The sequence below is a fragment of the Ipomoea nil genome, unplaced genomic scaffold (genome assembly GCF_001879475.1).
Source record: "Ipomoea nil cultivar Tokyo-kokei standard unplaced genomic scaffold, Asagao_1.1 scaffold1421, whole genome shotgun sequence".
Lineage (NCBI taxonomy): Eukaryota > Viridiplantae > Streptophyta > Magnoliopsida > Solanales > Convolvulaceae > Ipomoea > Ipomoea nil.
The window spans coordinates 1,590,895-1,604,342 of NW_017617849.1; the positions used below are offsets into that span (position 1 = coordinate 1,590,895).

Genomic DNA, 13,448 nt, shown 5'->3' on the forward strand with positions numbered 1-13,448 from the left:
TGGTTTTTCGTCTGTCTCTACGTCGTAGGGTGTCATCCCACCTGATTGTATTGCTGGTTTATTATCCCATTAATGAAGATCTATTTGTTTTGTTCAAAAAAAAAAAAAAATAGTAAAGATGAGTATTGGTACATAGTTGTGATAAAAGATATACCTTTTTTGAATGCTACTGACTCTATTACATTATAGTATCTGTTCAAACATATTTTCTCAACCTAATGAAGGACAAAGAGTCAACAATGCCTCCACTAAGGCTCGATCTCATGACCTCCCACATGAGAGAGATCACTACATGCCATCTGAGCACAAGGTGCTTGGCAAAAGGTATATAAATACCACTTATTAGGATCAATTGCTTACCACTTATGCCAAAAGCTACAGCTAGTAGCGAAAACGCAACTTTATTTCCTTATACTGCCACACATTTTCGAGATGCTAGGTGCTGGACTTGGCCTTTACCAGCCTCCGCCCAACAATCCCCTAGTCACTACTCACTAGGTGCTAGACTTGGTCGTTCACCGGTCACCGTCCAACAACTTTGGAGTATAAATTAAATTTGTGATACAACAAATAATGTTTACTTTAAGCAAAGAAAATACAATGTATTCTTAGAATAATTCTAGTATGGCATAGGACAAAGATTCAAAAGCCAGACAAAGATTATAATTATGACGGCAATACTAATCTTTATTACTATTTTTATCACAAATTAAAAATACTCATTTTGATTATATTAAAATAATTAATTTTATTTTATATTAAATAACTTCCATATTTAAAATTATATTAATTATTTACTTATTTTTAATTTTTATATTAAGCATTAATTTAATCATGTAATGCACATATTATAACTAATATATAATATTAGTTACCCAAGTCTAATATTACTATATGGTCTAATGGTACCCCGGTTGGATTTCCTTTTGGAAGGTTGTGAGTTCGAGCCTCAATGGAGGCGTTATTGGCTCTTTGTGTTTCAGTAGGTTGGAAAAGTATATGAACATATACTACATTGTAATAGAGCTAGTAGCATTCAAAGAAAGATGTTTAGTAAATTAGAATCGTTATTAATTAAAAGAGATATCCAGAAGTTATTAATTTTTCCTCAATTACAACTCATGCTAGAAACACATGTGAAATTTTCTGTCCAAAATAATACTCGGTGAACATTTTTCAGAACAAAGAATAAATATGTCACATTAGTAAGTAATTAAGGGTATTATTGTGACTTTATACGGAGTATTAATTATGAACAAAAATTAGGCTTACATTATAACTTATGAATACACAAATTTAGTCCTGTCTGTTGAGTTATTGAGTCACCGTGATTTACATATTTTCAAATGTTCTGTCAAATCAAGGTAATCATATATTTCTAAATGTTTTGTTGGACCGAGGTATGAGGAGTTTTGAGGTGAAGGATTCAACTTTTGAGAGAAAAAGAAAAATATGGTAAAATTTGCAAATCATGAAAATCACCATCAAGAAATTACACTATGCATCAAGAATTAATAGTTTCCTTTGTGGGTATACAAAATCAATAAGAATGAAAAACACAAAATCCAATGCTTTTCCAGCAAACAATACAATCCTAATCTTTACAACTTCATTCTCTCATACCTAACACAATAATATATTGCCGAATGGAGATTAGACAGCTTGTGGTTCACTTGTAAGCATTTGAGGCATTTGAAACTACGTCAAAGCAATGAATTCCTAGTTTAGTTTGCCACCATCACTATCTCTTTGGAATGCCTTTCTTTTCAAACTAAACTCTCTTTCTCTCTTATCACATCGATCTGCTGTCATCCAAACCATTACTTCCGCAACAAGAGACCCCTCTCTCTAACTTTCTCACAATTTACTTTTCTTCTCAGTTTCTTTTACTCTTTTGTCAACAACCCAAACAAGTGAAGTCACGATATAATTGTAATCTCGAGAGTATATATTTTTATCATATTACTTAAATTGAATAGCTAACTCGCTATTTACGATCTAGCAAGATATTAGAAGCTAAAAGATGACATGAGTTCATATAGTAAATTTTGGATTCTTTCGTCTTTTAAAGAGCTTTTTTTGGTATCTAGTTATCAATTTTTCCTCATTTGGTGTATTGTTATTGAATTATTTCAACTACATTTGGTCCTTCCCAACCCTATCTTATTGTTATCGGTGCTAACTGCTAACCACATAATCATTATATTTTATTTCGCAATCTACACGTTGCTCAAATTCAAATAACTCACTTGACAGTCGGGGTAAGATATTTCAATTAAAGTGGGTTTACAAAATTTATCAAAAGAATCAAATATGGCATGAATTTGATAATCAAACACGGTATAAAAATATATACAATAATCGGTTAAAAATGAAAAAAAAATCTCTTTAAAATTAATACCTTGAAATTGATATTTATTTTAGGTGGAATGATAGATGATTAACTAAATGGTTTATAAAAATTACGTTCAATTTTCACCACGTTTTATACCTGGCTTACACTCAAGGAGATAGAAATATAAAATATGTCTCCTACTAGAACATGAGTTCTATAAGGATTTTTGAATTGGCAAGGTTTATAAATATGAGTACCAACAAAAAAAGGGTTATAATTAGAAAATTTGTAATTCTATTTTCATTATAATTTTTTTTATACTTACAAATTATTTGAATTAAATAAGGTTTCCTTTACACATATAGTTAGGGCAGTGGCTATCTATAAACTAAAGTATATATAAAATATTAAGGACGTCTTAAACCAACATCATATCACAACCATTTTAAGGGCGGTGAAAGCAATCGAACCGCCCTCCTTTATATGTCCTAAATATTGTATATACAAAAGAATTCTATAAAGCCAATAATTTATATTTCAAAAAAACACTAAACCGTGAAGGTATATATTTATACACGTCAAGGCAGAGGTTGCACTTGACATTTGATTGGATTGCTTCAGTTGTAAACCAGGTAGGATTCTCCATGGCAACCATTGTAGCACTCTTCTGCTTAGCATCTCTCTTCCTAAAGTCAGAATCAATCACCCGTGCTGATTTCCCACATGGTTTCATCTTCGGAACCTCTTCTTCAGCTTTCCAGGTTTTACCAGACACCTCTAGCTTTAACCTTTTCTTCCCTGTTTTTCCCTTTCATGTCTATCTTCTTATATCCTCCATTTTTACTGTTCAACTTGGGTTTCATATATAGTTCGAGGGCGCTGTGGATGAAGGAAACAAAGGACCCAGCATCTGGGATACCTTCTCCAACAAACCAGGTACGTATAAACTTCTTCTGCTGCCATTTATTAAGCAATGCAAAATCATGGGTTTTTTTTGTTTTTTTTTTTCTGAATTATATATGTTTAATAAACAGGAAGAATTCTGGACTTTAGCAATGCAAACACAACAGTTGATCAATATCATCGGTTTCGGGTATTATTATGTTGTTTTGATACTTGCTCACAATCTATTATTCAAGAACCAACTGAATTACTCATGCGAGCTAAATGCTCTGGATAAGGAAGGCTATCTTGTCAAACAGTCTATTAATAGCTTAGAATAAAAAATTGCAGATGACAAATCGACATTATGAGATAAGAATTAAGAACCGACCACATATATTAATAATAAAATTCTCAAAAGCATCATGTTTGTCTACTAGTCTGTCCCTCTGATGATCTTTGTCCCTTGTTAACTACCATGAGGTAACCTTGAATTGAATGAAGGGTGACATAGACTTGATGAAGGACTTGGGAATGGATGCTTACAGATTCTCTATTTCATGGACAAGAATTTTCCCAAGTACGATAGATGATTCTGTTTTTCTATCACATCCCGAATCCTTAAATGTATATATATATATATATATATATATATGGTACTGCTAACTGCTTTAATTTAATGTATGCTTTCCCCATGCCATGTAGATGGTACTGGAGAACCAAATCCAAAAGGAATAGAGTACTACAATAATCTCATAGATGCTTTACTAGAGAAAGGTAAATGGGAAATAAGATAATAAGATGCATGTGAATTGTGAAAGCATCTTTAATAATGTTTTGTTTTTGTAACAGGAATTCAACCATTTGCAACTCTTTATCACTGGGATCTGCCTCAGAGTCTTGAAGACACATATGGGGGATTCTTGAGCAATCAGATAGTGTATGTATGTGTGGCAAAATGAGTTTTTTTTTTTTACTTTTTTTTGGATGACGAGAGAAACCCGCAGCCACTACTTGAGTGTGTACTGATCCTAGTTGACAAAAGACCAGCCTAGGTCGTTCGTAGCTGACTAGCTCAAATCAAGAAGACCGCAAAATGGGGTTTTTTGATGTCTAAAATGGAGTATATATATGTAGGACTGATAAACTCTCCTTTATTGCAGCAAGGATTTTGAACATTATGCATTTACCTGCTTCAAATTTTTCGGGGATCGAGTCAAGAACTGGATCACCTTTAACGAGCCACACGGTTATACAATCCAAGGTTATGACTTGGGGGTTCAAGCTCCTGGGAGGTGCTCAATTCTTGGACATTTGTTCTGCAAGGAAGGAAAATCATCCACCGAGCCATATATCGTAGCTCACAACATTCTGTTGTCTCATGCTGCTGTTTATCATTCTTATCATCGTAATTTCAAGGTGTTTTATTTCAAACAAGAAGAATTTCTGTCATATACCTTGTTAGGAAATAGTATATGTAAGTTGTAACTCTACATTTTTGTTCACCAGAGAAGTCAAGGCGGGCGAATTGGTATTGCACTGGATATCAAATGGTATGAGCCAATTTCTGAGAGCGACGAGGACAAGGCAGCTGCAAGTAGAGAAATGGATTTTGGGCTCGGGTGGTAAATTTACTAACTTATATCACCTTTGTAGAAAATCTCGAGTGTTTAGTAACAATGTGTAACAGAAATGGATTTGAACCAGGATCCTTGATCCACTCCTCCTCGGGGAATATCCTGTCTCGATGCAGAGCTTGGTGGGTGAGAGACTGCCTGAGATTAGCGGTGAAGTGTCGAGACAGCTTAAAGGGTGTTTGGACTTCATTGGCATCAACCACTACACCTCATATTATGCTCGAAACGACAGATTTAGGATCAAGAAGTTTTTCATGCAGGATGCAAGCTCTGATTCTGCTGTAATAACAACCGGTAAGGTTCCATAACCACAACCCTCCTTTCCCATTTGTTGTTTTTGAAGACATGATGAACAAAAAAAATGGTTTTTTGAACCTCAGCTTTCAAGCATGGTGTTGCAATTGGTGAAACGGTAAGCCCTCTTTGAGCATATATATATGTGCAATCCAACTATCAGCATGTTTCAATTTGGTATCAGATCCAATAAAAAGTCATGGGTTTGAATCTTTCTGTCACCCGATAAAAAGCGACTATGGTCCATGTGTTGCTTAGAGCCCTGACTAACTAGTGCTGCATCTCCAGTCTGCATCTCACTGGTTGCGCATTGTGCCATGGGGAATCCGAAAGCTACTGAATTATGTTCGAGAGAAATATGGGAACCCGCTGGTGCTTATTACTGAAAATGGTGAGTGATTGATTGATTCATCCTGCAAAAAATAAGCACTCATTATCACAATTTCTTGAATTTCATGTAAAAAAAATACAGGAATGGATGATCCAAATAAACACCACATGCCATTAGAAGAGGCTTTGCTGGACCAGAAAAGGATAGATTATCACCAGAATTATCTCTCCAACATATCTGCTGCTATAAGGTGTGTTTCTCATCCTCATCTCTTTCCAGAGAGACTCTGAGATTTTCTTGAATGACATAAAAGTTGTGTTATATATGCAGGGAAGATAACTGCAATGTCCGAGGTTACTTCGTGTGGTCCTTGCTTGACAACTGGGAATGGAACATGGGTTTTAGTGTTCGGTTTGGATTATATTTCGTGGACTTTAAGAATAACCTCACAAGAACACCCAAGTCTTCTGCTAAATGGTTCAAAAATATGCTGAGACCAAATGCACATTTGAGATATCAAATGTAATCAGGTTTTAGCCACAGGAATGCAAAAATTTTATCTATAAATTTTGGACACCCTTCAGAAGGAAGACAAAACAAGAAGCTTAGAGATGGGGAGAAAATGTACAATTTTATTATAGTTTTCATGAATTTCTTTATTCTGGTCTTATATTATAGTACATGCTCCATTGTTCATTCCAAAAGAAATTTAGTAACCAAATTGAACTATAAGTCTATAATATATACATATATTGTAGCTTCGACGAATTCTTGCAGAATATGATCAAGCTCGTTTCAGCACAACCACCATTATCGCCATGATTGCCAATCCCATAAACGACGCACCCAAGGCTCTATCCACCACGCTTGTTTTGGCACTTCCATCAGCATCTGCAAATACTTTGTGACCTCCGAAGAGATTTTGGAAGAAATCGGATAAGCAGTTCATCATATCAAGAACTGCCACTTTAATATTCTGCAAGAAATCTGTAAAACCATTCCCGGGTTTAGGGGACCCGTCTTCTGATGTCAAGTCATCATTCCTCGGTGATGAATAACGTAAGAAATCAGTCTCTGCAATGGATTCCTCCACGCTGTACTCACCATCGAGGACATAAGCACCTGCAATCACGGGAATGGAATGAAAACGTAGGAAACTGCAAACAGTTTAAAACAATGATACCAAGCATACTGGTTTTCTGTGACACGAGGAATTCCTGGAGCTCTGGGTTTGCCAAAACTGCGTTCCAAACGTTTGGATCAGAAGCAATTGAAGCAACAACAGTCTGGAAGAAAAACCAAAATAAACGTTAGTATCAAATATAAAGACAAAGGCCATGTTTGGTAAATGGCTGTTAGCTGATTGGGTTAATTAGAGCGTATAACTAGTTGATAACATTAGCTGATTGTAGAAAGGTGTTTGGTAAATTAGCTGTTAGCTTATAGCTGTTTGGTATAATTTCTTTTCTCAAAAAACTAATTGAAAAAGTTGCTTTGAGTAGCTTTTTGAATTTTAGCATTTTGGAGTACAAAAAGCTAATTAACCAAACACTTATATTGATTTTTAAACCAAGTCCAACAACTAATAGTGATCAAATAAGCTAAAATTGGCCTATAGGCTAACTATTTTACCAAACAAGGCCAAATACATGCTCTAAAGAAAACAAATAAATACATAAATAATAGCCTTTTAATTTCTATTCACAAAATCTCAGCATAGATTTCCAACCATAGCATTTTAGCTCAAATTCTCAGAGTCCCTGCCAAAGAACCGGAAACTAAATGAGAAGAATAAATACCTGGGCAGCAGCATTTTCATAGAGGAACTTAAATGCCCGAATGGCATGTTTTGGTGCCCCATGAGCGATGGCGTTTTCACTAGAGGAGTTCGATGGTGGGGAGTGGTCATTATTCACTTGAGCAGCACCATTGGTACTTCCACAGTCACTGGGAGGTGTGCTCATATTATACACCCTAAAAATATACAAGATTAAGCCATATCCCGTAAATTCATCGGGTGTACATGTAAGGCAGAAAAGTAAAGGAAGTATAAATCAGAATGCTAAAACACATAATTGAGATTCAAACTCATAGTAAAATAACATCACGGCCTTTCAAGAAGAATGCTTGATTTTTTCTCATGTTCCATCAAGAAACCACAACTGTAAAAAAGTAATACTCTCATCATAATTTACAGAGAATTATGAAGACTTTAAAGATGCCCAGCACTCTATCCAAACAACAAAATCAATTTGCCAGTCCAAATGATAAAACCCTCGCCACCCAAGCATAACAAAACAGTTGCTAGTCCAAGAAACTGTACGAAAGATCAAATCTTTTCACCAAATTTTAACTTTGGGACTTTGGGTCCAGGAGAAAAGTGATATACAGAGCAGGATTGCGTAAAATAATGATATTTAAAAGATAATTTGACAGAAAGGAAATTACTCCGTACTTGTGAAGGGCGTCTTTGAGATCGAAAGTGGCCTCTTTGGCCTCCTGGAGAGAAGGGGCGCCACCAAAGATGAGTCTCGGGAGCGGCTCACCAGCGGCGACCATCTCCTCCTCGTCCCCGCCGGCAAATTCCCAGCCATCGAGCTCCCGGCATGGCCACTGCACGGGTGCTCCATCCACCGCAGTGCTTTGTGAAGCTGAAACAGCACTCGACTTCAGGTGGTCCGAAGAAGACGAAATCCCGGAAACGGAGACCGGGCGGACAACCTTGCGAGCGGCAGAAGATACAGGATGCTCCGACGCGATTCCCCGAAAGCCACTGTTGGCAACAGTGATTCCGGCTGCCTTCGCCACCGCCGCCGCTCTCATCGCCCCTCCACCACTCATATTTGTTGGATACTTAGATTATTAAGGGGGAAATCAAGCCTATCTAAAAGAAGAGAAAGAACCGTAAACGTGGTCGAATAGAATTTAAGGATGGGAATTAATGTTTACTTAGGCTTTGTTTGTTTAGTAAAAAAAAAATAATAATGTTAATGAACTTAGAATATTGTTATAATGATATCAAAGCCTATTAAATTAAACATGACATATATATATATATATATATATATATGTATGTATGTATATGCGTACACAGGATTCTAGTTACTATAATGGCATGTTTGGTTCATGGAATAGGTCAGAAATGGAATAACATTCCTTGGAATAGACCTATTTCATCGTTTGGTTGGATCATTTTGCCATGAGAATAGCATGCCTAGGAATGAGCTATTACCTTTGCAAAGGGAATAGCCATTCCTAGGGGGGCCTTGGTATTAGCTATTCCCATGTCCTTGGGAATAGCTTTTATATCATAAATACCAAAAATACCATTTGCACATTATATAATATTTATATTTATTTAATAAATATAATGTATTATATAAATGTATATATTTAATTAATTATAATTTTTATCCATCAATCTATCAACACACACACACACACATATATATATATATACATATATATATATATATATATATATATATATATATATATGTGTGTGTGTGTGTGTGTGTGTGTGTGTAAATAAAAAAAATTAACTTTATAAGACTCCTTAATTATGGAGCCTTGGCTCCTAAGTTAAGTAGCTTGCCCATCTGCATGCCTAGCGGATAGGCGTTGTAAGCTTGCCTAGCGAATGAGCATTGCAATTGAAATTATGGAGCCTTGAGGCTCCTTTTATAGGAGTCTCAAGGCTCCATTTCTTACTTCTCCAATCGATGTGAGATAAGTGAAAAAATAAATATAAATATGATTATGTATTTGTATACTACTAATAATAATAATAATAATAATAATAATTATTATTATTATTATTATTATTATTATTATTGATGGATATATTGGAAATGGCCCAATAATAATAGAGACCCGGGTCCGAAAATGTATAACCCGAGCGGCCCAAGAAGAGTCTCAAGCCTAGAGCCTGCCTCCGAGGCCCAAAGCGATGGGCCTTGATATAGTCTCGTGGGCCCACCATGTGGGCCTAGACTTAGTCTTGTGGCCTACCACGACTTTAGGGAAGTTTGTTGGCCCTTATCTTGTATAAATTAGCCTAGTGCGATTATTACGGCAAATTATGCTCTGGACCCGTGTCCACATTGAATTGTGGACACGGGCCCAAAACGACGTCGTTTTTAAAAAAAAAAAACGCGTCATTTAGTTAAAAAAAAAAAAAATTCGCGCGTGTTTTGCCATTAACGGCGTTATTATTTTTTTTTTTATTATGAATGTACAGTTATGCCGTTATGAATGTACAGTTATGCAATTATGAAATTATGAACACAGAGCTCTAACATTATGAACTTACAATTATGAACATATATAGTGATAAAATTATGACCATGGAGCTTTAAAATTGTGAATATAGAGCTTCGAAGATTATGAATGTACAGTTATGGAGTTATGAATCTACAGTTATGAGATTATGAATCTACAGTTATGGAATTATGAATGTACAGTTATTGATCGAATTATGAACAAAGAGCTCTAACATTATGAACTTACAATTATGAACATATAGTGATAAAATTATGAACATAGAGCTCTAAAATTGTGAACATAGAGCTTCGAAAATTATGAATGTACAATTATGGAGTTATGAATGTATAGTTATGAAGTTATGAATGTACAGTTATAGAGTTATGAATGTATAGTTATAGAGTTATGAACGTACAGTTATGGAGTTATGAATGTATAGTTATTAACATATAGTAATAAAATTATGAACATATACTTCTATAACAAAGTGATCTGAATTTTTTTTTTAAAAAAAAAAAAAAAGAAAAAAAAAAAGGAGATAACAGTGCCTAACGGCACTATTACCCGTGTCCAGCAAACATGCTGGACACGGGTCCAAGGCCATAACGATTGGATTATTACAAGATCATGTCTCACTATTACAATCCACTTGTAATGTCCTACATCAATAGAAGGAAATATTATTGCGATTATATTGTTCTTCTATTTTACTACTTTTATATTATACGCGAGAGTATTGACCCGTATAATTATATACCCCTGGGTCAAATTTCTCCATCAATTATTATTATTGTTACTCTCTCACACACACACATGGATATACATACGTGGATATACATTTATGTATATATATATATATATATATATATATATATATATATATATATATATATAACATTCAGTATATCATAATCATATTCATTATTGTTGTTATTATTATTATTATTATTATTATTATTATTATTATTATTATTATTATTATTATTATTATTATTATTATTGTTATTTTATATAAGGGTGTGTATGTCTTTAAAACCTATTCCATTTCTATTCCTTTAATCAACCAAACACTGGAATACAATTACTAAAGTCTATTCCTTCAGCCAACCAAATAACATAATACAATTCCTATTCTATTCCTTACCTATTCCATTCCCTGTGGAATAACATTCCTATTACCTCCAAATTCATTCCGTGAACCAAACGTGCTGTAAGCGTATTGCTTTGTCAAATTGATTAACTGATGTAATAGTAATTTTATAGGGAAGCACCATTATTAATTGAATAGTACTTCAATATATTTTTTGTAATACAATACCTTATTAATTGCGTAATCCATGTTTACTCTTGTTGCTACTTTCGCGAAATGAATTATTGGTTTGATCTAGTCCTCTTGTGTGCTTCACTGCAATTTTAGAGGGCGTTTGGTTTACGTAATGTTAGATTATCTTAGGGAATGTTAGATTCCTATGTTTGGTTTAAAACTAAAATATGTAAATAAGACAACACTCACAACAGTAATAAGATAAATTGATTAAAACGTCCAAAACTCAATATTAGTAATAAGACAAAGGAATGTGAGATTACCTAAGAAATTAGAGGGTCTCACGTTCCCTTCCAGTAGCTAAAAACTTATTGCGGACATTCCCTGAGAAAGTTACCTGAACCAAACATGGGAATCTTATATTACCAAACAAATATAACATTGGTTATCTGATATAACCTGAATCAAATGCCCCCTTAGGGGGCGTTTGGTTCAGGTTATATAACATAACCAAGGGAATGTGACATTCCAAAACTCACATTCCGGTGTTTGGTTCATATTATCTTAGGGAATTTAACATTCCCTCCACATAGGATTTTGAAGGGAATGTGATTCCCTTCAAAATCTTAGGTAATGTAAGATAACCTTGGTTATGTTAGTTTATTATATATATATATATATATATATATATATATATATAATTATTTTTGTAATTATATATATATATATATTTTTTATTTTTATTATGTTATGTTAGCATATAAAATAATTTTGTTTCTCAAGTTCAAGATTTTAGTTAATATTTTAAAATCATGTAATTATATATGATACCGTTATCTTATTTATTTATTTTAATTTTTAAATTTATTAAAATATATGAAAATATGTTAAAGATATTATAGTGTGTATAAAAGATAACCCTAAACCAAACATCATTATATTACATACTCCAATTTTAACCAAACACATGAATCTAACATTCTCAGTAATCTAACATTCTCAGCAATCTGACATTCCCTAAGGTAATCTGACATTCCGTGAACCAAACGATCCCTTAGTGTCTTGGCGCGTTGCACCTTTAAAAATATAGCCAAATCATCGTTCCCAAAAAAGACAATGATAATAAGTATAGTTTCTCATCTATTGAATATATACTGTAAATTAGGTGCACCGTTTCATATATACTTTAAATTAGGTGTATCGTTTCATCAATGTCTAATGCGTGATTCTAATTAATTGACCAAAGTTCATGTTAAATTTTATATTATATATATATTTTTAATACACTCTAACATATTCCTAGAATATGTTTAACAATTATGTCAATTTTGATTGAGATGTGGTTCGAATCTAAGACCTTCCTTAATAAATGAGTAAATTAACAATAATAAATAGTTCATGAAATATTTCGTTACTAAAGTTGAAACTGACGAAATACAATGATATATAGAAAAAGTAAATGATACACCGTATAATATAGCGTAAAATAAGAAAAATAAAAAAATAATATGAATCATTAATTTCAACAAACAATTACACGAACATTTCAACAAACTTGGCCTCCTTCTCCAGACGATCAGAACCAACCACAAATGGTCGCCATAGAAGGCAACCGTTTTTCTATGGCGACCGGTGCCGATCTCCGGTGGTTGATTTTTTATTAGAAATGATGCTGGAACCCTAGTGACCTGCTATCACAAGTCACTAATCGGCTTTTGGACTTCATTGCATTAAAATAACATGTTAATGTATTTAATTGTAACTTTAAAAAGTTTAGACACCTAATTAATTTTTTAAGTAATGTTCGATGGTCTATTTAATCATTTTCCATTATTATTGTTTTTTTTTTTGAAAGTATTTTCCATTATTATTGTTGTTGTTGTTGTTGTTATTATTATTAGTTACTAGCGAAAGATACTAGCTTGGAGGCTTGTACTAGAGAACCCAAACCACATGCTTACATGACAAGTTCATCATTTAACAAATTCTTTATTATATTTATCTAGGTAGTTCTTTCTTACTTTTAAAAGGTAACCGATTGTCATGTCAATATATTTGGTATTTCATTATTATTTTATTATTATATTATATTTATAATATAAAATAAAATTGTGACATTTTTAAAAGTGAGAGAGTACGATAAGAATAAGGATAGCCTAACAATAAGTTATAATTAATGATATTTTTTAATAAACTTACAGTATTATAATAATAAATTATGATCCATGGAGATGAATGATATAATTTGCTAGCTAAATTACACCCTATGTGACGAGTTTTTATACCATGGACCATTACACCTTGCAAAGTGGACCATGGTTATAAATGGCGTATAAATTGTGTATTTTTAGTATTTGAATTGTGAAATTCTAGAATATAAATTGTGTTTCTAAGTCAAAACACATAACAACTGTAAGGGTAATCAAATCTTAATATGTTAAT

At 33.4% G+C, this 13,448-nt stretch overlaps 2 protein-coding genes across 2 annotated transcripts; one reads left to right on the top strand and one right to left on the bottom strand.

Moving 5' to 3' along the window:
- The first annotated feature begins 2,897 nt into the window (after positions 1-2,897).
- Positions 2,898-6,175, top strand: LOC109188042 (putative beta-glucosidase 41). Its single transcript, XM_019338531.1, has 13 exons — positions 2,898-3,096; positions 3,205-3,271; positions 3,370-3,428; positions 3,722-3,797; positions 3,923-3,994; positions 4,070-4,157; positions 4,381-4,636; positions 4,727-4,842; positions 4,925-5,148; positions 5,235-5,266; positions 5,437-5,539; positions 5,621-5,729; positions 5,810-6,175. Exons 1-13 carry the CDS (start codon positions 2,980-2,982, stop codon positions 6,003-6,005), a joined length of 1,515 nt encoding a protein of 504 aa, XP_019194076.1. The 5' UTR covers positions 2,898-2,979; the 3' UTR covers positions 6,006-6,175.
- On the bottom strand, positions 6,094-8,412 carry LOC109188043. Its single transcript, XM_019338532.1, has 4 exons — positions 7,935-8,412; positions 7,279-7,453; positions 6,672-6,765; positions 6,094-6,601 (listed from the first exon to the last, which is right to left on the bottom strand). Exons 1-4 carry the CDS (start codon positions 8,318-8,320, stop codon positions 6,264-6,266), a joined length of 993 nt encoding a protein of 330 aa, XP_019194077.1. The 5' UTR covers positions 8,321-8,412; the 3' UTR covers positions 6,094-6,263.
- Positions 8,413-13,448: the final 5,036 nt, after the last annotated feature.